The following is a 24,919-nucleotide window of genomic DNA, read 5'->3' on the forward strand; positions in this document are numbered from 1 at the left end:
CTCTGTAGACCAGGCTGGCCTCGAACTCAGAAATCCACCTGCCTCTGCCTCCTCAAGTGCTGGCATTAAAGGCATGCACCACCAACGCCCGGCTACCCCTCTAATATTTTTTAAAGTTTTTTTAAATGACATGTTTTATTAACACTATGTTAAGTCGGAGGATAGCTTGGCCTGGTGGCCTTTGCCTACTTAGCCATCTCTCTGCCGGCCCCTCTTGTACCCCCAAAGAAAAGTAGAGCTACTTACTTTTACAGTTTTCCCCCTTTGATGTACCTGTCCATGCATTTGTGTTAGGAAATTAGGAAAGCTTTTGGGAGTCAATTCTCCATGTGGGATGCAGGTTCAAGCAGCAGAACTCATGCTGTCTGACTTGATGGTGTCACCTTTGAGGAGGTTATCTTACTATTTACTTTAAAGTACTGGCAGTAGAACCCAGGCCAGGCACATGCTAGGCAATTACTCCACCACTGAGCAATTTCCCAGCCCTTGGCTTTTTGAGGTAGGGTCTGTCCATGGAGCACAACTGGCCTGGAACTCAAAATGGCAGCCTCAGTCTCCCAAGTGCTGAGATTGCAGATAACCTGCTGCTGCGATGAGCAGCAATGGAGCAGCAATGGGATCGTCCTTAAGTGGCTCCAAGAGGGTGAGTCCCAGCAAGTAGAGCTGCTTGCCCCATGTCAGGGTTAGGGAGTGTTGAAACCAGGGCTTGGGTCTAAGTCCCTCCCCCCACCCCCACCCCACTTCCTCCCACTTTTCTACCCCTTCTTTGGATTTTTTGAGACAGGACCTTAAGATTTAGCCTTGGCTGTCCTCAAGAGCATGGTGCTCTTACATCAGCCTCCTTAAAGGCTGGGATTCTAAGCCTGTAAGCGTGGTACTTTGAATGTAAGACCTCTAAGGACATAGCATGTGGATTCTGTAAATGGTATTTCTAGAATTGAGTTTTGAGAGCTGTCATTTTTAAAATGTTAATTTTGTCAGTGTCCACTATTCAGAGAGTCAGTACATGAGATGGACTTTTAAAAATATTCCTCTGTGTTTGTGTATATGCTCGTGCAGCTGTGCATGTGGTACGTGCCTGCAGATGCCAAAGTTGGATGTCTTACTCAATTATTCTTTACCTTATATTTTAAGTCAGGGTCTCTTACTGGACCTGGAGCTCACCCACTTGGGCACACAGGCTGACCACTGAGCTCCAGGGATCTTCCAGTCTTCACCTCCCCAGTGCTTGGCTTTATAAAAAGTGTGTGGTGGGGATTTGAACTCAGATCTTCATGCACAATACTGACTGAGCCATCTCCCCAGCTGGGGACATGAACTTTTAAGGTGATCCCTTTGTGTTTATGTGTATGTGTGTTTTCCAGCCTGCACAACTTTGCACCATGTACATACCTGATACACGTGGAGCCCAAGCTGTTGGATCCCCTGGGACTGGAGTTACAGATGGTTGTGCCTTGCTGTATGAGTGCTTGGAACTAAACTGGGTCCTCTACAAGAGCAGAGAAATGCTCCTAACCACCAACTCATGTCTCCGGCCCCCTGGAAATGGATTTTTAAAATAGTAGAGTGAAGAAGCTTGACACCTGGGAGGTGGAGACAGGAAAATTGTGAATTCATGGCCAGCTTGACTAATTCAGGAGATTTAGCTTCACCATGGGACCAAACCAACCAACAAACCAAAATGGTGTTAGGGAGCTGAAATTGAGTTTAACCGTGGTAACTCCACAGCCCTAGGGACTCCTGGTTTCATATTAACTGAGGCCTTCCAAGGATAGACTGGTTATGCCTACCTCATAGCACTCAGTCTCCATTCGTCACACATTGGACTAACCTGAGTTCAAGTCCCGGCCCTGCCTTACTTGCTGTGTGTTCCTAGGCTTATCATTCTCTCTCTCTCTCTCTCTCTCTTTTTTTTTTTTTTTTTGAGACAGGGTTTCTCTGTGTAGCCCTGGCTGTCCTGGAACTCACTCTGTAGACCAGGCTGGCCTCGAACTCAAAGATCCGCCTGTCTCTGCCTCCCAAGTGCTGGGACTAAAGGTGTGCGCCACCACCGCCCGGCTACTCTCTCTCTTTTTTAGATTTATTTATTATAAGTACACTGTAGCTGTCTTCAGACACATCAGAAGAGGGCATCAGATCTCATTATGGGTGGTTGTGAGCCACCATGTGGTTGCTGGGATTTGAACTCAGGACCTCTGGAAGAGCAGTCAGTGCTCTTACCCACTGAGCCATCTCAACAGCCTCTATCATTCTCTTTTTATCTTTGACTTTATTTCCTCTTTTTGCTCATTTTTCTTCCTCCCAGGATCATCATGCAGAACCACTGAGATGTGCAAATTTTTACTTCCTGGCACAGAGTAAACACTCCTGAGGACCTGCTCCATGGGCTTCAGAATCAGAGAGAACTTGCTTTTGAATCTTAGAAAGGTCAGTTGCTACATGTGACACTTGACAAGTGACTGTTCCTTGCTGAATGAGTCATGTGTGACTTTTTAATTGACAGGATGGGACTAATAATAGTCTTCCCTTGTAAGGCTGTAGCAAGGCATCTTTGTGATGCTCAGACCTGGTGGCTACTTGGTGCTTGGTATGTGCTATGTCCTGACTGTCTCAGAGCTCTCTATTGTACTGTGGTTGGTGTTAGACCCAGAGCTTACTGTCTAGCTAAAGACAGCCTTGAACTTCTCTCTGCCTCCCAAGTGCTGGGACTGTGGATATGTGTACCTGGTGTGTATGGTGCTGGAGATTGAACTCAGAGTTTTGTGTCTGCTAGGTGAGCACTCTACCAACTAAATTCCACCTCTAGCCCTACTCACCAGCTTGAGACTGGGTCTTGCTGTTTAGCCCAGGCTATCCTTGAATGTATTATGTAGCTTGGGCAGGCTTCCACAGTTCTTCAACAAATTTTAAACAATTGCTCATATAAGTGAAAGTTGGTTTTCCATTTCTTTGGAGCCTGTTGGGGTCTGGTACCCTGTGTCTCTCACCCATCCCTTCCTAGTCTGTCTCTTAGACACACCAGAGGAGTTTCTGGCATACGGCACTAGACTCAGTGTCCCCTTTCCTGGAATACTCTCTGAAGAGCCACACACTCATTTTTCCCTCCCCTAGGTTTCTACTTAACACCGCAGTCTTTGCAGATCAGCTTTTTCAAAATGAGCTCCCAACCCCCTTCCCAGGTTGCCCTTGTCTCTACCGCCCCTATTCCTCTGCCCCCAACTAGGATCAGTGGTTTTGTCCCTTTGGTATTCTTTTTTTTTTTTTTAAAGATTTATTTATTATAAGTACACTGTAGCTGTCTTCAGACACACCAGAAGAGGGCATCAGATCTCATTATGGGTGGTTGTGAGCCACCATGTGGTTGCTGGGATTTGAACTCAGGACCTTTGGAAGAGGAGTCGGTGCTCTTACCTGCTGAGCCATCTCTGTAGCCCCCCTTTGGTATTCTTAAGTATTACCTATTTTGATGGTTCTCAGGAAATCTGGTTTGTTTGGTTGGTAATTTGTTTTGCTGAGGACCAACCCAGCCTTACATGTGTTAGGCAAAAGTCCCGTTACTCAGCTCCTTGTCAGTTAAATCTTTTATGTCTGATGCAAAGCCTTATACAGTCCAGGCTGGCCTCAAACTAGCAAACCTCCTGCCGCAGTCTTCTGAATGCTGAGATTTCATATACTACTATGCCTGGTTTCTGTCTTAATGTTTGAGAAAGGGCCTCACACTGGGTCGGTTGCTGCACTCCTTTAATCCTAGCATTTAGGAGGCAGAGACAATCCCTGTGAGTTCAAGTCTAGCCTGGTCTATGTAGCAAGTTCCAGGACAGCTAGGATTATAAGCATACCAACAAATAAGCAAAGAGAAAGGGCCTCCACTTTGTGGTCCGGCCTCTCCTCCTGCTTTAGTTTCCTACGTTTGGAATTGTGGGAATTTTCAGAGGGTACATAAATTTGAGGGTCCCAGGAGGTGAGGTCAGTGTTGTTAGTTGTTTAGGGAGGTTGGTTATAGTTTGTTAGTAGCTGTGGTCAAAGAAGAAACAAAAGGAAAGAAATTAGATCCAGGGATCTCTTTCTTTCTCTCTTCCCTCTATCCTTGTTTTTCTTCTAATTAGTGTTAGTGGGTGCAACTGGGGAAATAGAGTGGGAAAAAGGAGAACCCACAAAGTAGCAAAGAACAACTATAACTTGCCACAAGCCAGGGTGTCTGGGAAGAGGGACTCAGTTGAGAAAATGCTTCCATAAAATTAGCTTGTAGGCGTTTTCTTCATTGATGTTTGAGGTAGTGCCCAGCCCACTGGTTGGTGCTACCCCTGGGCTGGTGGTCATGGTGTTATAAGGAAGCTGGCTGAGCCAGCCAGTAAGCAGCGCTCCTCCATGGCTTCCGCATCAGCTCCAGTCTCCAGGTTTCTGCCTTGAGTTCCTGCCCTGACTTCCCTCCAGGATGAAATAAACCCTTTTCTCTAGAAGTTGCTCTGGTCATGGCATTTTATTACAGCAATGGAAACCCTAACTAGGACACCATCTCTGAGTTCCTTCTCAGCAGAGTGATAGCTGAGATGGCAGCCCTGTCCCAGGCTCATCACAGCCGGCCAGCTGCTGCTTCAGGCTATTCTTGGGTCCTGACCCCCTAGTTCAGGAATGTTCCTCTGACGGCGGTCCTGGGAGCCTGAGGCTCTCTGGGGCAACTGATAGGCCCTTTCGCTTCTCTTTTCCAGGCTCCAAGAAGCAGGGTCAAGGCCAGGAAGACAATGGTCTCAGTGACAATGGGTGAGTCTGGTGTCCCTACAGGGCCCCTTCTGCCTTTGGGTTGGCTTGGGTCTAGAGAGATAGAGGGGGAGGGTTGGTAACAGACAGGAGCAGCTGGGCTCTACTGAGGTGGGGGCGGGGCTGGAGCCTGTGCAAGGCTGTGTATCCTCTTCCTGAAGTGGGCCTCCTGAGTTAGTATGGCCTGCAGAACTTGGTAAGGCCCATGGGTGCACACCCTGCCTGGCCTGCTAGAGCCTCAGTTTTTCTTTTTTAAAGATTTGTTTTTATGTGCATTGGTGTTTTGCCTGCGTGTATGTCTGTGGGAGGATGCCAGATCCTCTAGAACTGGAGTTAGAGACAGTTTTGAGCTGCCATGTAGGGGCTGAGAATTGAACCCTGGTCCTCTAGAAGAAAAGCTAGTGCTCTAACCACTGACCCATCTTTCTAGCCCCTGGCAATCATTGAGGAGACTACCACATGTAGAATCCTAGGCCCAGTCCTCAACAGAGGTTAGTTGTGCTTGTCAGGAGACAGCTTGAGGTAATTCCTCTGTTCTTCTTTGCTGAGGTATAGCCACATCCTAACCCCGGCTAACCTGAAACTCCTTAGAGCCAAGAATGACCTTGAACCTCTACCTCCACGTGCTGGGATCCCAGGCTCCCAGCAGCCTGGCTGTCTTCCTTGCTCTTTCGTTTTGTTTTTGGGGTAGAAAGATGTAGCTTGTTACCCAGGCTGCTTTCAGCATTCCTGCCTTAAACTCCTGAGTACTAGCCGGGCGGTGATGGCGCACGCCTTTAGTCCTAGCACTTGGGGGTGCAGAGGCAGGTGGATTTCTGAGTTCGAGGCCAGCCTGGTCTACAGAGTGAGTTCCAGGACAGCCAGGGCTACACAGAGAAACCTTGTCTCGAAAAACCAAAAAAAAAAAAAAAATCAATGCCCACTGAGCCATCTCATTACAGATGGTTGTGAGCCACCATGTGGTTGCTGGGATTTGAACTCAGGACCTTCGGAAGAGCAGTCGGTGCTCTTAACTGCTGAGCCATCTCACCAGCTTGCCTTTTCTTAATAATACACGACATGATGGTGTGTGCCTGATGCAGAGATTCTGCAACTCCTTGGACACCAGCCTCTGTAGGGCTTTTGTAGGTAGTACACACTTGAGATTCAGCACAGTAAGGCAGGAGGATCAGGAATCCAAGGTCATTCTTATACCTGGTGAGTTCAAATCAAGCGTAGGATACATGAGACCCTGTCTGTTTTTGAGACAGGGTTTCTCTGTGTAGCTCTACCTGTCTTCAAACTTGATATGTAGATCAGGTTGGCCTCAAACTCACAGGGATCCTCCTGCATCTGCCTCCCAAGGTGTGTACTACCATGCCAGCTGAGATCTGTCTTAAGAAGGAAGGAGGGACTAGTAAGATGGCTCAGTGGTTAAGAACACTGACTGCTCTTCTGAAGGTCATGAGTTCAAATCCCAGGAACTACATGGTGGCTCACAACCACCCATAATGAGATCTGATACGTCTGAAGTCAGCTACAGTGTACTTATCTATAATAATAAATAAATCTTAAAAAAAAAAAAAGAAGGAAGGAAAGAAAGAGAGAAGCAAAGAAACAAAGATTGAAGGAAAGCAGCTGAGAGCTTGCACAAGTTCCCATCCCCACCACTACATAAGCTGAGCATGGTGCAGCACACACCTGTAACGCCAGCCTTGGGGAAGAGGAGGCAGGAGGATTAGGAGTTCAAGATCATCTTCAGATGAGTTTGAGGCCAGCCTCAGCTCTACTAGACCTTGTCTCAAAAACAAAAACAAACAAACAAAACAAAACAAAAGCCAACAGCAACATTAAAGGCTGTCAAGATTCAGTCTGCCCAGGGACCTGAGGACATGAGTGTTTTAGTATTGAAACATCAGCCAGGAGAGGACAGATTTCTTATTTTTGCCCTGAGGGTCTAAGACATCCCAGGTGCTAGGACCTGCCTGTGCTGAGTGCCCAGAAAGTACTTGGTAGAGGTATAGTACTATTACAAATGTACAGATAAGGAAACTGAGGCACTGAGCATTGACTTGCCCAAAGTCCTGAAGGCAGGAAAGGGCAGAGTGTGTACTTCTCTATGAGGCTGCTCCCTGCTAAGGCCTATGGGCCGGCTCCTGGACCTGGGCTCCCCACTGCCAGGTGCTGAGAGCTATCAGGCCAGGTATGTGGGATAAGGCATCAGGACAGGAGGAAGCCATGAGAGAACAAGGTCAAAGGAGTGGGAACTTGGGAGCATTGTGCTCTGGCACATTAACCAATCTCTTGAGTCCTAGTCAGGGGATTCAGTGCTTGCAGACTCACAAGTAAGTCAGGGATTCTTACTCCACAGTGCAGGGCTGGCATGCACTGGCTTCTAATTTAGACTGTCTTGTCTAATCCCAGCCACTTCTGAGTGGATCCAGTTCTTCAAGGAAGCCGGCATTCCCCCAGGACCTGCTGTTAATTATGCTGTGATGTTTGTGGATAATCGGTGAGGAGGCTGATGGGACAGGGTAAACTGGGCAGGGAAGGTGGGAGCTGGCTGCATGGGGCCTCAGCACCATCCTCCCCTGCAGGATCCAGAAGAGCATGCTGCTAGATCTTAATAAAGAAATCATGAATGAGCTGGGTGTGACTGTCGTGGGTGATATCATTGCCATCCTCAAGCATGCCAAGGTGGTGCACCGCCAGGTAGGTGCTCTTCTGTGCCTCTGCCTTCCTGGGGAAAGTGTGGGGATGGAGGGGCTGCTATGAGGCCAGTAGGAGGCCTGGCAGCCAAGGAAGGTAAGTGTTCACAGGCGGGTTTGGTACTTTGCTGTGTGACATTGTGCATTTGTCTGACTTCTCTGAGCCTTGTTTTCTCTATGCAGTGAGGGAAACTTTAATTTTGTGTTTCTTTTCCCATTCTTCAAACATGTGTGTTATCCACTCAGATGGAAGGTGCATGTTCACATGTGTATGTGTACATGTGGAGGCCATGATTGATGTTGGGAATGATCCTCACTCAGTCACTCAATGAGGCAGAGTGTCTTAATCAAACCCCGAGCTTTCTGATATGCCCAATGCCCTGAACTCATACAGTAATGTCTAGACACAGACCTTGAACTTTCCTCATCCAGGACCCTGCAAAAAGGCCTTTCTCAAGTTAGAGGCATCAACTCAGCTAGAGAGTCGATGAACAAAACATTGGGCTTTGTTTTGCTTTGTTTTTTAAATTTTAGATTGAGAATTAAAATATATATTGGATAGATGTGCATGCGGTGGATATGTGATCATATATATGTGGAGGTCAGAAGCCGACTTGGGAGTAGGTTCTCTCTTTCGACCACCAGAGGCCCAGGGTTTAGCTCAGGTCATAAGTGCAAGTGTCTAACCAGCCTAGGGTGCTTCCTTTTAGCCCAGAGTGGAATAGCACAGAGTCGAGCAATGGCTCAGACATAAAGTACTTGCTGCTCTCCAGAGGACCACGCTCAGTTCCCAGCACCAGTGTTGGGAAGCTCACAGCTGCCTGTAACTGCAGCTCCAAGCATCCTGCACCTGTGGCCTCTGCACACGTGCCCGAGTGCACCCACAGCTCAGTTCTCTAGGTCTCCTGTTCTGTGCTCACCCTCTACCTCTCATTTGCAGGACATGTGCAAAGCAGCCACTGAGTCGGTTCCCTGTAACCCCAGTCCCCTCCAGGGCGAGCTTCGCCGTGGCGCTTCTAGTGGTGAGTTGCATCTACTTAGTCTCTTCTTTGTATCCTGTGCTGAAAGGAATACATCTGGCCAGCCCACCTTGTGGTTTGCAGAGGTGGAAGCAAAGCCATTGAGGCTCCCTGTAAGGGACAGAATAAGCTAGTAAGGAGTGCCTGTTCATATAGCTCTTTCTCACTCATAGTTTTTTATAATTCGTGTGTGTGTATGTGTGTGTCTGGTCTCACAAAACAAAATGTCTGAGGAAGTTATAGGACATCTTGTAGGGCTTGGTTCTTTCTTTCCAACATCTAGATCTGGGGGATCAAACTCAGGACATCAGAGGGGATCAAACTTGGGTCATCAGGATTGGCCATAAGTGCCTTTATCCACTATCTTGCTGGTTCCCCCCCCCCTCCCTCCCTCCCTCTGTGTCTTTCTCCCTCCCTCTTTCTCTTTCTCTTTTCCTTCCTTCCTTCCTTCCTTTTTATTTTTTTTAAAGATTTATTTCTTTTATGTATGTGAAATACACTATCGCTGTTATCTTCAGACACACCAGTAGAGGGCATTAGATCCCATTACAGATGGTTGCGAGCCACTGTAATGGTTGTGGGTGCACTCGGGCACGCGTGCAGAGGCCACAGGTGCAGGATGCTTGGAGCTGCTGGGATTTGAACTCAGGACCTTTGGAAGAGCAGTCAGTGCTCTTAACCTCTGAGCCATCTCTCCAGCCCTTTCCTTTCCTTTTCTTTTCTTTTTCCTTTCTTTTAGAGAGAAAGTCTTATGTGTGTAGCCCAGGCTGGCCATCTTGTTGCTGGAATTACCACGACTGATTTATTTCTTTTGGTGGTGCTGGGGATGGAGCCCAAAGCCTATGTAGGTTGCTTGCGGATGGTCCTTCTCTCTGCCATTCCATGCAGCCACACCTCTGCCCATTATCTGTGTTTTAGGGTTTGTTTTTGTTTTGTTTTGTTTTTTTGAGACAGGGTTTGTTTGTGTAGCCCCAGCTGTTCTGGACATTCTGTTTCTGGACTGGCCTCAAACTCAGAGATCTGTCTGCTTCTGCCTCCGGAGTGCTGGGTTTAAGGGTGTGCACCACCACTGCCCGGCCTACTTTGCTTCCTACTGCAGTGATAAAGCATGACTAAAAGCAACTTGGGGAGGAAAGAGTTTATTCAGCCTGAACAGGACCTTGAGGCAGAGGCCATGGAGAAGTGCTGCTCTTTTACTGTCTCTCCAGCTTTCAGCTACCTTCTCTTTTCTTTTTTTCCTTCTTGAAATAGGGTCTTACTATGTAGCCATGGTGAGTCTCTGAGTACTGGGATTAATAAACATTGTACCATCATACCTATTCAGGTATGGAAGCCCTCCCAGGATAACTACCTGCCAGGAATGGGGCTGCCCACACTAGGTGGGCTCTCCTACCTCAGTTATCAAGCAAGAAAATGTCCCCACAGACTTGTCTCTAGGACAATCAAATGGACGCATTTTTCCCAGCTTCCTCAACGCCTCTGGCTTGTGTGAAGATGACAAAAAACTAACCATACTTTAGAAAGTTTTTATTTTCATTTATTTATTCTGTATGTGAATGTCTGGGGAGTACTTACGTGCCATGGCACAAGTGTTGATTATATAACAGTGTGTAGAAGCTGGCTCTCTACTTCCACCACACCTCGTGTCTCTCCTCACTGAGCTCTCTCAGTGGCCCCTTGCATCCTTTGTAAGGACATCATGTTTACTATATGCTGTTGGATGATTTGCTGCACTCATGGCCAGAACAAAGCTTGTTAGCCATACAAGTTTTTCCTTTTCTCTCTTTCTTTTTTAAAAAAATATTTATTTACTTATTATATATAAATACACTGTAGCTGTCTTCAGACGCACCAGAAGAGAGCATCAGATCCCATGACAGATGGTTGTGAGCCACTATGTGGTGGCTGGGAATTGAACTCAGGACCTCTGGAAGAGCACTCAGTGCTCTTACCTGCTGAGCCATCTCTCCAGCCCTGCCACACAAGTTTTCCATTAAGCACATCCTGGCCCTTCCATGGAGTGCAGTGTCACTCAGCACCTTAGCACAGTGCTTGCATCATTTAAAGCTGCACAGTCACCAAGCAAAAACAAAAGAGAGAGCAGTAAGTTAACCATGGAAGGACACTTACAGGCGTTGACACCAGAAGGCCACAGGATCTCTTTGACATAGGTTGGGAATAGATGTTGGTGATGGGTAGGAACCTATGAACAGCTGCAGCTGCACCACATATGTTGGTGTAGGGTTTTGAAGAATTGTAGTCAGAAGATGAATCTGTATACACAGACTCTTTTATTTTTGGGGGGAGAGGGGAGGGAGGGTTGAGACAGGGTTTCTCTATGTAGCCCCAGCTGTCCTGGAACTCACTTTGTAGACCAGGCTGGCCTCGAACTCAGAAATCCGCCTGCCTCTGCCTCCCAAGCACTGGGATTAAAGGCGTGCGCCACCACTGCCCGTCTCACACACACTCTTAAAAGGCCTAGGCAACAGAGTGAGACCCTATTTTAAAAACAGACAGGGCTGGGATGGAACTCAATTGGCAGAGTGCCTGCCTAGTGTATGTGAGGCCTCGGGCTCCATCCCCGGCTCTAAACAATCTCAGCACTGTGATACCCACTTCAATCTCAGCACTCAGAAAGAGGTAGCCGGAGGATTAGAAATTCAAAGGAGGGCACTGGAGAGATGGCTCGGTGGTTAAGAACACGTCCTGCTCTTCCAAAGGATCTGAGTTGAATTCCTAGAACCCATATCAAATAGTTCACAACTACCTGTAACTCCAGCTCCAGGGGATCTGACATACTTTTCCAGCCTTCAGAGCCATACGGGTTATACACATACACACACCCCTTAAATAAAAATGAATACATCTATTTAAACAAAAAAGTTCTAAGTAATGTTGTTTGAATATGTAAGATCCTATTTCACAGAAGGGGGAGAAAAGGGGACCTAGTGAGATTGCCCAGTGGGCAAAGCTCTTGCTATGGAAACCTTGCAGCCTGAGTTGTCTAGAACCCATGGGAGTTAAAAGGAAAGAACTGACTCTGAAAATTTGTCCTCTGACCTCCACACATGTTCTGTGACGCGTGAGTTCCCTCCCCCCAACACAATAAAACTTAACAAGAAGCTGTGCACCTTTGATCCCAGCACTCAGGAAGCAGAGGCAGGCAGACCTCGCTTGCGTGACTTCCTAGGCCTGCCAGCTTTTGGGTAACAACATGGAGACTCTTTACCAATTATGAAAGTTCTAGGCCTTAGCTTGCTTGTTTTCAACTAGCTCTTATAACTTAAAATAACCCGTTTATATTAATCTAAGTTCTGCCACACAGCCTGTTAGTTACCTGTCCTTCAATCCTGGCCTATATGATTCTCTCTGTCTAGCTGGTGAATCTTTCTCCTTGTCTCATTGGTGATTCTTTTACCTCTGACTCTTTCCCAGAGTTCTGTCTCTGCTCACAAGTCCTGCCTATTCTCTCCTGCTTTACTATAGGTCGCTTAGCTCTTTTTTAAACCAATCAAAAAGTGTTGGAAGAAGTGTTTACAAAGCACTAAGATGGGTAAATAGACATACACACGTGTGCACACACACAAAGATAAACAATCAGACACATTTACTTCTCATAGTTTTATGATGGATCAACTGGTCATTGTGCTCTAATCTAGCTCAGCAAGTCACAGTGGGTCCATGACATCTAGGTTGAGGGATGGCTTCATTTACATATGTGATTACTGGCTTGATGCCAGCTGGAATAATAGAGGTGACTTGGTGCCTTCCGTCATGCAGCAGGCTAGCATAGGCATGTTCTGACAGGGAGTCACAGGGTTCCTAAAAACAGCAGTAGAGCACAGGCCCCAGCACTAGGCCTCTGGAGTCTTTTGCCATTGGCCAAAGTGAAGTCACAAGACTGAACTTAGAACCAGTACTGGCAGGGCACACCCAAAGGTGTTGATGAAGGGAGATTGTAGGAATCAGGCTTCATTTCTCTAATAAGCCCACAACACATACATAGAGAAGGGTTTAATCATAATGGCTTTGCAGGCTGGGGGTGTAAGTAAGTTCTAGAGTGTGTGCTTAGCCTATGTTCTAGTCTCAGCACTGAATCATTTAAGGCTCTGCTGAGTAGCATTCAGTATAGTATATCTTGAGAGCCAGCATCCAAAAGCAGAGACAAGCCTGGCTGTCTTTCAGCATCTCCTTCTCCCCCTTCCACTCACTGTCTCCTTCCAGGGTACCCACAACCCTGGTTGCCAATAGCATAGATGAGCTTTGCCAGTCTTCCTGCCTGCCTGCCTGCCTGCCTGCCTGCCTGCCTGCCTTCCTTCCTTCCTTCCTTCCTTCCTTCCTTCCTTCCTTCCTTCCTTCCTTCCTTCCTTTTCTTTCTCTTAAAGATTTATTTATTTATTTAATGTAATGTAGCTGTCTTCAGACACTCCAGAAGAGGGCGTCAGATCTCATTATGGATGGTTGTGAGCCACCTTATGGTTGCTGAGATTTGAACTCAGGACCTTCAGAAGAGCAGTCAGTGCTCTTAACCACTGAGCCATCTCTCCAGCCCCCCTCCCCCGTCTTTCCTTCTTTTCTTCTTTCTTTCTCTCGAAAGATTAATTATTTATTTATGTATATGAGTACACTGTAGCTGTACAGATGGTTGTGAGCCTTCATGTGGTTGTTGGGGATTGAATTTTAGGACCTCTGCTCGCTCCGGTCAACTCCACTCACTCAGTCTCTGCTCGCTCCGGCCCAAAGGTTTATTATTATACGTAAGTGCACTGTAGCTGACTTCAGACACCCCAGAAAGGGGCGTCAGATCTCATTACATGTGGTTGTGAGCCACCATATGGTTGTTGGGATTTGAACTCAGGACCTTTGGAAGAGCAGTCAGTGCTCTTCCTTGCTGAGCCATCTCGCCAGCCCATTTGCTATTCTTTCAAGTGCTCATTGATAACCTTTTTATACCCTTCTGGGTACTTTTTTTTCTTTCCTCCCTTCCTCCTTCCCTTTTTTGTTTCCCTTTCTCCCTCCCTTGCTCCCTTCTTGCCTTCCCTTTTCTTCCTCTCTCCCTTCTTTGCTAAACAAGGTCTCATTATATAGATATAGCCCTGACTAGCCTAGAACTCATGTAGACCAATCTAGCCCTGAATTTACAGAGTTCCATCTACCTCTGCCTCCTGAATACCTGGATTGAAGGTGTGTTCCATTATGCCTGGCCTAAATGCCTCTTACAATTTCAAGTAACTTTAAAAAATGAAACTAAAGCTGTACATGGTGGCTCATGCATATAATTCCAACACTTTGAAGACGAAAGCAGGAGGATTGCTGTGAAATAGCTAGCCTGAATTATGTTATGAGTTCCAGGTCAGCCTAGCCCAGGGTGAGATAGGTCTTTTAAAAAAAAAATCTGTTAAGCAGTCATAAGACTTGCTAGAACAAAGCATGTTGTGTGTCCTGGTAGTCTGGGATATCAGAGAGAGGGGGGAGTTCTCTCTGAGGAGTTGGACATGGTAAGCTGGCTCCTGGGAAGATGAGGCTGCCTTCCAGATTCCTGAGCATGCCATCGTGAGGACAGAGCAGCCACTGTGTGACAACAGCTGTCCTCCTCCATTCACTCCCCTGCTTGGCCTTCCCCACCCTGGGCTGACACTATTGGGTTGAGAACTCATAGACTGTACTTCCAGAATCCTCCTTACTGCCCTTTCCCAGACCCCTCTCCAGGGCACCCAGCACAACTGGACTCACTTCCTTCCTCCCACAGCGGCTTCTCGAATGATCGCCAACAGCCTGAACCATGACTCTCCACCCCATACCCCAACACGGCGGTCAGACAACAGCACCTCCAAGATCTCTGTCACTGTGTCCAACAAGATGGCAGCGAAGAGTGCCAAGGCTGCCGGTGAGGCCACTTGGGCAAGTGTTGGGCAGAGCTGCAGGGGAATATGGATGAGCAGAGGGTGTGAGTGTGCGTGTGCATGTGAGTATGCGTGTATGTTGCTTCTAAATGTGGCAAGGTGCTTCACAGACCATCAGAAAGTCAATGATCTCTGAATTTGATCAAGTTTGAGGGGTTCAATTTTTGTTTCTCTGTTTTATTTAACTTAAAAGTTTTGTTTTTGTTTTCTAAATTATGTGTCTGTATTTGGGTATGCATGTGTGCACAGGTGTCCATGAAGAAGAGTGGGATCCCTGGAGCTGAAGTTACAGGAGATCGTGAGCTGTCTGATGTGGGTGCTGGGAACTAAACTTGGATCCTCTGCAAAAGCAGTACTGAGCTTAAGCCACTGAGGCATTCTCCGGCCCCATGGTACTGTTTCTAGAAGGACAGTGCTGGCATCTTGGTTTTCTCCAGGATGGACTAGAGACCTGTCTGTTCCACTTCTCCTTGAGATTGTTGTGTAGCCAAGGGTGGCTCTGAACTCCTGCTCCTCCTGCCTACCTTGTACATATTCAGGTCACAGGCAGGGACCGCCTGTAGTGCTAGGACTATTGAACCCAGTGCTTTACCGGGCTAGGCAAGAACTCTAGCAACTGAACCACACCCCAGCCCTAGCACTTCCTCTGGCCTGCAGTCCTCCAGCTCCTCTGTGCCTGTGAGGCCTTCAGCCTGCATCATGCTTCTACTTGAGTGTTTGATGATCTGCTGCCCAGGACTTAAAGCTGTGGGTGGGACTCAGATTTCCTGCCCTCCTGTGCTCAACCCATTCCCAGTTTCTCATTTCTCAAGGCACCTATGGAAACTGAGGCCTGGGGGCCAAGGGGAAGACTTAATGTTCTGGTTGCCCAGTAGTCCCCATCATAGGCTATCTGCTGCCATTGCCTCTGCTTTATCTTTGCCTTGTGTGTGTTTGTGGAAGCACCTTGAACTAGAAGGTAAAATCAGTTACTGAGTGTAGTGGCTCACACCTATGATATCTGCACTTGGGAAGGTAAGCAAGGTGATTGCTGTGAGTTTGCACCTAGCTAGGGCTCGAGCATGAGTTTGTCTCATAAAAAGAAAAAGTCTGCCGGGTGGTGGTGGCGCACGCCCTTAATCCCAGCACTTGGGAGGCAGAGGCAGGCAGATTTCTGACTTCGAGGCCAGCCTGGTCTACAGAGTGAGTTCCAGGACAGCCAGGGCTACACAGAGAAACCCTGTCTCAAAAAAATAAAAGAAAAAGAAAAAGAAAAGACCAAGTCTCTGGGACTAGACTGTAGCTCAGTGGTCAGAGCACTTGCCTAGCGTGCACTAAGCCCTGGGACCACAAAAATTTATAAACATAAAAATATTTAAGTGTAAAAAGCTAGGCAGGGTGGCACGCACTATAAGTCCAACATTCAGAAAGCAGAGGCAGGGGTATTATTCAGAATTCAAGGTTGGCTTAGCTTATATAGAGAGTTCCAGGCTAGCTAGAGTTACAACAAACCAAAAAAGAGAAACAGAAAGTTAGAACAGTTTCTTTTTCTTTTTTTTAAGATTTATTTTATTTATTGATTTTATGTGTATGAGTACACTGTAGCTGTACAGATGGCCGTGAGCCATCATGTGTGTGTGGCTGCTCTCCAGCCCCGCTTGCTCCAGCCTAATTCACTGCAGCTGTCTTCACACGCACCAGAAGAGGGCGTCCGATCTCATTATGGGTGGTTGTGAGCCACCATGTGGTTGCTGGGATGATCTGAACTCAGGACCTTCGGAAGAGCAGTTAGTGCTCTTACCCTCTGAGCCATCTCGCCAGCCCTAGAGCAGTTTCTGAGAGCTAAAATGACAGTGCCCCTGAGATGAGAGACGGGCACGCCTACCTTCTGACACTCTGAAGAGGATTATTTTAGTTGAAGTATAAAGCAGGTGTGATAGATTATGCTGTTGATCCTAATAATGGGGTGGGGGTGCTGAGCCAGGAGAATTACAAGTTTCAAGCCAGCTCAGGCTACACAGTGAGACCCTGTCTTAAAAACAAAAAAGAAGCCCGGCAGTGGTGGCACACACCTTTAATCCCAGCACTTGGGAGGCAGAAGCAGGTGGATTTCTGAGTTCAAGGCCAGCCTGGTCTACAGAGTGAGTTCCAGGACAGCCAGGGCTACACAGAGAAACCCTGTCTGGAAAAACCAAAAAAACAAACAAAAACAAAAAACCAAAAAAGAAGTATAATTTAGGGTTGGCTGCATTGCTCAGTGAGTAAAAGCTTCTGCTGCCATGCCATTTTTTTTTTTTTAATTTTTTACATGGTTTATGTGTAAAGTGTGGATGTTTTATCTGCATGAATGTCTGTGCCTCATGTGAATGCTTGGTGTCAGCAGAGACCACAGAGTGTATCTGATCCCTTGGAGCAGGTGGTTGTGAGCTACCTTGTGAGTGCTGAGGATTGAACTCAGATCCTCTGGAAGTACTCTATAGCCACTGAACCATTTCTCTAGCCCCAGGACATATATTTTAGAGTATAATTTAATACTGCGCCATGCCAAACCAGTAAGTATGGCCCTTGATTACTGGTTAAAAAGTGATTGCACAAAACAAAAAGTCAAAAAGTGCAGGCATCCACACTTCTAAAGGGATTCAATGATCCACCCGTTCCCATGGGTTCCACATTTTAGCCGTTCAAGCAGGGTGTGGCATACCTCCTGGAGTCTGGGGAGTCATCACTGTTTTCAGATCCCATGCACATCTTGTGGTTTAGTCATACCAGATGACTAATGTCCTCAGTGGCTCAGTCTGTCGATGGTGGCAATTGTGCACGTGAAAGCCAGTCACACCAGTAAGGAGATGAAAAACTGGTCTGCAGCTGGACAGTGTGGTGCATTCCCATAAGCCCAGCCCTCTAGTGGCTGAAAGCAGGAAGTTTGTGAGTTGAGACCAGCCTGGGGCTACATAGTGAAACTTTGTCTCAGAATTGATAGAAACAGAGATAAACTGTCCTGACCATAACTAGGTGTCTCTCATCCCAAGCTCAGAACATCCATCCCTAAGGAAGCTGACCCCATGTCTTCTTACCAGCTCTGGCCCACAGGGAGGAGGAAAGCCTGGTTGTCCCCACCAAGCGGCGGCGGGTCACAGCTGAGATGGAGGGAAAGTACATCATCCACATGCCCAAGGGGACCACTCCCCGCACCCGAAAGATCCTGGAGCAGCAGCAGGCAGCAAAAGGTACAGACTCTGTGGGCTGCAGATGGGAATCTCTTAGCCTGTTGCCCAGTGGTGGTACTGCCCAGGAGGTGGGGGCTCAGAAGGGAACCGCTAACAGGACCACAGAGGGAGAGAGCCCTCACCTCTGCTCTGCCATCATTCAGTTCATGACGCTGGGCACATGTCCTCCTTTGTCCTTGGAAGGCAGGGACAAAAGAACAGTCATGGCTGCCTTGAAAGTAAGTGACCATACCTGGCCACAGGCAGAACCACAGTGGATACCAGTACTGAGAGCCAAGGCCAAGCTCATCGAGGGCTGTGCAGGTAGTGGATTTATGGTGGTAACATTTCAGAACATGCTGCTGGTTCTGCTACAACCTCCTGATAGAGCACATCCTTTCCTGGGCCCCATACTATGGCTGTTGTCTGTCTATGGAGCAGTGTCTGTGGACCCTAGTGAGTCACTGTGAATATGTCCTAAGAGTGTCTTAGTTAGGGTTTTACTGCTGTAAACAAACATCATGATCCAGGCAACTCTTATAAGGACAATTTTAACTGGGGCTGGCTTACAGGTTTAGTCCATTATCATCAAGACAGGAACATGGCAGCATTCAGGCAGGCATGATGCAGGAGGAGCTGAGGGTTTGTTCCTCCTGAAGGCTTCAAGGAGAAGCTGGCTTCCAGGCAGCTAGGATGAGGGTCTTAAAGCCCACCCACAGTGACACACCTGCTCCAACAGGGCCACACCTTCCCTGGGGGGGGGAGTATATGCACACCATCACATAGAGGCTCCTTTTTCCTCCTTTCAGTATTTATTTACTCATCAGTTAGTTTTTTCCAAGACAGGGTTTCTCTGTGTTGTCCTGGCTGTCCTGGAACTCACTCTGTAGACCAGGCTGCCCTTAAACTCAAAAATCCTCCTGCCTCTGCTTCCCAAGTGCTGGGATTAAAGGCGTGCGCCACCACTGCCCGGCTAGTCTTTTATGTGAGTTCATCTGTGTAACACGTGCAGCAGCCCTCAAAAGCCAGGAGAGTGTGTTGGGAACCTGGAACTGGAGTTGTGTAAGGTTGTAAAGCAAACATGTGTGCTGGGAATCGAATGTGGGTCCTGTACAAGAGCATCAAGTACTCTTATCTACTGAGCCATCTTTCTAGCTCCTATTCTTTGATAATTTCAAACTGTATACATTATATTTTCATTGTATCTACCCTAAATTAATCCCCTACTCTTGCCAGATAACTCCAACATATTCCTATCTCATTTGTGTCATGTCTTCTTTTTTTTTCTTCTCACTATTGGAGCTGCCAGACAGAATCCTGACTGACCTTGTTGGCTTGATCTGCAGGTCCTATGTGGGTAACCTTGAGTGCAGCATTTCACAGTACTTCTCCAGCTCTTATGTCCTTTCTGCTGCTCCTCTGCAGTGTGTGCCCTGAACCTTGGAGAGGTTGATGTAGATTTAGGGCTGAGCACTCAAAACACACACTGACTCTCAGCACTTTGACAGTTGAGTCTTTCCAGTGACTGCCACACACTGTACAAGAAACTTATCTGACCAAGTCGAGAGTAGCACTAGTCTATGGATATAAATATATGAGGTATATATTTTTATATATGAATATATATTTAAATGAATATTATTTTTTATCTATGTGTATGTATATATATGAGTTTATGTGTACCTCATTTGTGTAAGAGCCTGCAGAGGCCAGAAAAGGGTGTTGGATCCTCTGCAGTTGGAGCTGCAGTCACAAGTGATTGTGAGCTGCCATGTGGTTGCTAGGGACTGAACCTACAAGAGCAGTAAGTGCTTTTCAAAGCCCTCATCTCCCTACACATGATTATTTAGAAGGTAGTTTGATACCATGTCTGTTTAGCAAAATGGCAGTATTAAATTTTCTGTTAGGGCCTATGACCTCCTAAGCTGCAGACATTCAACCAGGCTTACCACAGCAGGCATGTATTCCTCCTGTGGAGCGGCCTCAAATCTAAGCAAAGAACTGTTGGTTAACCTCATAACCTTCATGCCATGGTTATACAAGTGAGCACACCTTGCCTGGCAGGCTGATAGTCTAGTGTTGAGGGTTCACTGCTGCTAATCCCACTGATGACTCTTCCTCCCTAGTGGCCTGCAGAGTGCCTTTCAGCCATCAAGGGGGAGGTTTGTCTTTCTAGTCAGTCCCCTGTCTACAACTAGAGTGTACTGGGCCTGGATCAGTAGGGTCTAGTGCAGGCTGTCCTGGAGCTCACTCTGTAGACCAGGCTGGCCACTAAATTACAGAGATCTGCCTGCCTCTACCTCCAAAGTGCTGAGATAAAAGGCATGTGCCACCATGCCTGGGCTGGTGGCTTATTCTTTTTTAATGATTGTTTCCATAGTATTTTGGGCTTATCTTTCGATGAAGACTATGTTGGTGATGTAGGGTTTTCTTCTTTGACTGAGGCAGAGTTTCCCAGTGTAGTCCTGGCTGTAGTCCTGAGACTTTCTCTGTAGGCCAGGCTCCCAAGGCTTCGGATCAACAATGTGCACCACCTCCACCTGGCTGAAGTGAATGTTTTATTTAGTAGAGGACTCACCCCGGTCCATCACATCCTGCCAGATGCCCACAGTCACAAGCCTGAGAGGAGCAAGTGCAGGTTCAGAACTCTATCTGTGATAGTACCCAGCAGTGATCTAACCTCTGTTACATAGTGAGTTCACAGTTCATGGAGGCTATGGGAGACCCATTCTTTTAGTTAGGGTTACTATTGCTATGATGAAACCATAATCAAAAGCAAGTTGGGGAGGAAAGGGTTTATTTGGTTTTCATTTCCACATCCCTGCTCATCATTGGAGGAATTCAGGACAGGAACTGAAGCAGGCAGGAACCCGCAGGCAGGAGCTGATGCAGAGGCCATGGAGGAGTGCTGCTTACTGGCTTGCTTGTTCAGCCTGTCCTCTTATAGAACCCAGGACCCCAGCCTGGTGTTTGTGGTTCCTACTCCATCAATCACTAAGAATCATCTAAAAATTGATCATTAAGCCAGGCGGTGGTGGCGCACGCCTTTAATCTCGGCATTTGGGAGGCAGAGGCAGGCGGATTTCTGAGTTCGGGGTTAGCCTGGTCTACAGAGCGAGTTCCAGGACAGCCAGGGCTATACAGAGAAACCCTGTCTTGAACAACCAAAATAAATAAATAAATAAATAAATAAATAAATAAATAAATAAAATTGATCATTAAGATTTTAAAACAAAAACCATGAAGAGCTGGGTAGTGGTAGCACACAACTTTAGTGCCAGGACTTGGGAGGCAAAGGCAGATGGATCTCTAAGTTTGGGGCCAGCCTGGTCTACACAACGAGTTCTATGATAGCCAGGCTACACAGAGAAAACATATCTTGAAAAAAACCAAAAAATAAAATAAAATAAATCATTAACAAGATGCCTCCAGGCTTTCCTATAACCCCTGTTATGGAGGCATTCTCTTAATTGAAGTTTCCTCCACGTAGACAACTTTAGCTTATATTGAATTGATAAGAAACTAGCCCGCACATTGATCTTTCCCAGATTTGACACTCACCATGTATTTGTGTGAAGATCAGAACCAATAGTCTGGTTGCAAAGCCTGCACCACGCATGGTCTGCCTCTACTAGGACAATTCTTAACTGGCATCTGCTCTGTGGTCAGCCTAGACATGATCCCATGAGACTACCAGGTAGGTGCTGCTTCATGATTCCATTTCCCTCCCAGGTCTCCATAGAACATCTGTGTTTGATCGCCTTGGTGCTGAGTCCAAAGCAGACACGACCACAGGGACTAAGGTGAGTACAGCTTGCTGGAGCAGCTCATGTGGGCAATGCTGGTACTCTGTGCTTCCCGACACGCACACATCTATGTCCCAGGTGTACATACTGTCTTCCCAAGTTTTGAACCTCTGAAATTCTTTGGCGCTGGTAGATTTCCTGTTTGCCCTTTGTCTTTCCTCAGCTGACTTTTAGTCCAGCCCCAGTTGACTTGGCTGCTAGATTTCTTTCTATAATCTTCTACCCTGATGGGTCAACTAGTCTCAGCGTCTTCTACCACAGCAACTCCTATCTTGAACCTCCAGTCAGCTGAATGCATTTCATGTTCCAAGTCCCTGGCATGGTGTCTGTGGTTAGGAGAATACATCAGAGCTGTGTGGCCTTGCCATTTTAGCCTTTTGTACCCCAGTTTCTGAATTTGTGTAGTGCCAGTTCATAGGGTGACTGTGGGATATCAGCAAGGGGTGGGGCCACGTAGGGCATGGCGAGCATGGTAGACAAAGTCTCATGCTTACTAGGTGGAGCCACCTGCCTACCTATCTTCCACATCCCAGAATCTTACCATGATAGTGATAGCAACATTTAGGGGCAGAGGCCTGGAAGCCTAGCTATGTGAGTGTCCAAATGGTGTGGCTGTTACTTCTGCCTCAGGGGCCCAGGGCATGCTTTTCTTCTCAGCTATCTTTTGGAGAGCCCAACTTCAGAGTTTGGATCTCAGAGGCAGTCTCTGAGAAGGCATGGATCTCCCCTGACTCGCTTTTTCCTGACTTCCGTCCTCTAGCCTGCTTTTCTCCTTTGCATGCTGGCCCACACCTGTCATCCTTGCATTCAGGAGGTAAGGCAGGAGGATTGCACGTTTGAGACCAGTAACCCCTGTCTCAAAAGTAAAGGAAAAGAATATCCATGAAGACATGCTCTCCTCTACAGAGCTCAACTGACTGCTGAGCTCACAGAATTAGTGGAGTTCCTTCCGATACTGTGTCCTTCTCCTGTACTATGGTTCCAGGAGGGCAGGGCCAGGGCTGACCTGATCCTTGTGGTTTTCCCCAACACTGTTCATCCTAGCTTGAGGTACAGGGCTGAGACTAGAGTCTGAGGCTCATAACTCTCTGCTAAGTAAGTGGCCAAGGAAGGGGCTGGGATGGGCCTCAGTGGTAGAGTGCTTTCCAGCTGTGAATAAGGCCATGGATTCTATCTGAGGCATGAGAAAGTGAATAGCCAAAATGACCTGGGGACCTTCCCAGTGCTCACCCTGCCCTTGGCAGTGTACTCCTGTTTCTCTGTCTTCATAGAGCCACAGCTGTTCAGCTTTTAGGGCTCCCATGGTCAGCGATGTTTCCTTGTTTCCTAAAGAACCTTCCTGAGTCCCTTGGCATAGTCAGGTCTTCCTTTTGGTGCCCTAGCCTCTGGTCCCTTTAATGTGCTGTCGCCATTTCATAGGATGTCACTGAACTGTCAGCTGACTTCTTAGAAGCCAGCCCAGAGCAGCTAGCATGCTGAGGGAGTAAATGAGCACTGTCTTTTCTCTGCCCTCTATAGCCCACAGGAGTTTTCAGCCGCTTAGGGGCCACCCCAGAGATGGATGAGGATCTGGCCTGGGAGAGTGACAATGACAGCAGCAGTAGCTCTGTCCTGCAGTATGCTGGGGTCCTGAAGAAACTAGGACAAGGCCCAACCAAGGCCAGTCCCCAGCCAGCACTGACTGTCAAAGCCAAGGCCACAAGCTCTGCCACCACCACAGCCACCACTCCAAAGCTGCGGCGCCTGGCACTTCCCTCTCGCCTTGGGCCGGAGAAGAAGCCAGATTCCCTGCCCAAAGTCAGCATCCTTCAGAGACTGGGAAAGGCTGCTGTTGTGTCCGAGGCACAGGACAGCCAGGTCACGAGCACCAAGAGTAAGTCCTCAGCTGAGGTCAAGTTCGCCATTAAGAGGACTCTGGTAGGGCCCCGGGGGAGCAGCTCCAGCGAGAGCCTTGGTGCCCAGATGGACCACGCAGGCACTGTGAGCGTGTTCAAAAGACTGGGCCGAAGGACTTTCTAGCCACACACAGGGTGGGGTGCAGCATGGAGTGGCAGGCCGGCTCCTGCTTTCATCCCTTCCAGCCTTTCTTGAGGGCACATCTGCCATCCCTCTGAGCTCTAGATGCCACAAGGCTTGGCACGATCCAGCATTTATGCTGGTTCCAAGCACTCGGGGACACAGGCGTTTTTCCTGGTCTTTGATGTTCCTGTGGCCTGACTGGGCCTGCTCTGGGACTTTCCCTTCTTCCCTGCCCTCTGTCCTCTGTGCAGTAACTGTGGCCTTGGCATAGTCCCCTTTTCTACCTCTTCCCAAAGCCAAGGGCCCTGCTTCTTTCACGCAGTCCACCCCTGTTGGCAGCATCTGCTGCCTTAGGCCCTCCTGTTGTGACTTCCCGCCACAAAGGTGTCACCTGGAAGGACTCCCTTGGCCCACCCTGCGCCTTCCCTCCCTCTTCTTACTCATCCCCACCTGCTGTGCTATCTCTCTCCTTCTCTTCCCTCTTTTCATTTCTCTTCTGTTTTCTGTCCCTGTGGCAAGGCCCGACCGTCCGCTGCATCCTGCCCGACCCTCCTGCACCTCTGGCCTCCCAGCGGCCCCCTCGTCGACGGTGGCGGCGAACCTGTAAAGACTGTTAGCTGCCTTCATTTCCAGGCTGGAGGGATCCCCACCCCCCCGACCTGGTCTGCAGCTGGGGCACCTCCTTTTCCCTTTCCTAGCCGTCTTTTTGTTTGATGGGTGGTGGGCAGCAGACATTGGGAAGGGGAAGGTGCTGAGGAGAGACAACTGCCGTTTTGATATATCTTTGTGACTTTCAGACTGTTCCCTTCCCCCTCCTTCAGTGGGAGTCATAGGTCTGTAGTTCACACCAACACAGTGGGTGGTAGGCACTGATGAAGGACTGGAGCCAGAGTGTCGGGACCTGAGCTGAAGGGGATGATGGAGACAGTTCTCTTGGTGAAGCCATCGCCTCTCTACACGCTGCAGTGCCTGTCACTATGGCTTCCCTCATCGATGACACCATTATGCCACTCTTCCTGTTGGCAGCTTGCTTTTATTTTGAGACAGGATCTCACTATGTAGCCCTAGCTTCCCTGGAACTTGCTATGTAGATCAGGCTGGCCTCAAACTCTGAAGAGACCCTCTGCCTCTGCCTCTGCCTCTGCCTCCCCCTCCTAAGCTCCCAAGTGCTGGGATTAAAGGCTTTTCCACCATACCCAGCTGCTTTCTTTTTCTTTCTTTTTTTTTTTTTTGAAACCCAAGGTGACTCAAACTTGCTATATAGTTGAGGAAGACTTAGAATGTCTCTCTACAAATAAATTTATTTTGTGTGTATAAATATTTTGTTTCTGTGTATGTATTAGGCACATAAGTGCCTGATGCCCATGGAGACTTGGAAGAAGATGCTGGATACCCTGAGACTGAAGTTAAGGATAGTCGTGAGCCCCTTGGTGGACTCTGGGAACGAAACTTGTGTCCCCTGTATGCAACAAATGCTCTTAAATACTGAGCCCATGCTTTGAGTCTCTAACCCTCTAATCTATTCCATGGGATTTCGCATGT

General features: G+C 47.8%; 1 protein-coding gene across 4 annotated transcripts in view; it reads left to right on the plus strand.

The window, feature by feature from the left end:
* Positions 1-24,694, plus strand: part of CUNH19orf47 (chromosome unknown C19orf47 homolog) — a 25,906-nt gene extending 1,212 nt beyond the window's left edge. Inside the window, exons 2-11 of one of the 4 annotated variants that reach the window (XM_031385844.1) lie at positions 2,306-2,427; positions 4,710-4,761; positions 7,162-7,249; positions 7,335-7,449; positions 8,386-8,467; positions 14,214-14,351; positions 17,424-17,573; positions 21,285-21,355; positions 22,877-23,231; positions 23,897-24,403. In XM_031385844.1, coding sequence (XP_031241704.1) covers positions 2,383-2,427; positions 4,710-4,761; positions 7,162-7,249; positions 7,335-7,449; positions 8,386-8,467; positions 14,214-14,351; positions 17,424-17,573; positions 21,285-21,355; positions 22,877-23,231; positions 23,897-23,994 — 1,194 coding nt within the window. In that variant the 5' untranslated portion in view covers positions 2,306-2,382 and the 3' untranslated portion in view covers positions 23,995-24,403. Of the gene's footprint in view, positions 1-2,305; positions 2,428-4,709; positions 4,762-7,161; positions 7,250-7,334; positions 7,450-8,385; positions 8,468-14,213; positions 14,352-17,423; positions 17,574-21,284; positions 21,356-22,876 lie in introns of all 4 variants that reach the window. The other 3 variants (XM_031385842.1, XM_031385843.1, XM_031385845.1) reach the window with 3 other exon arrangements.
* The last annotated feature ends 225 nt before the right edge of the window (positions 24,695-24,919 follow it).

This window comes from Mastomys coucha, unplaced genomic scaffold (assembly GCF_008632895.1).
Source record: "Mastomys coucha isolate ucsf_1 unplaced genomic scaffold, UCSF_Mcou_1 pScaffold21, whole genome shotgun sequence".
Taxonomy (NCBI): domain Eukaryota; kingdom Metazoa; phylum Chordata; class Mammalia; order Rodentia; family Muridae; genus Mastomys; species Mastomys coucha.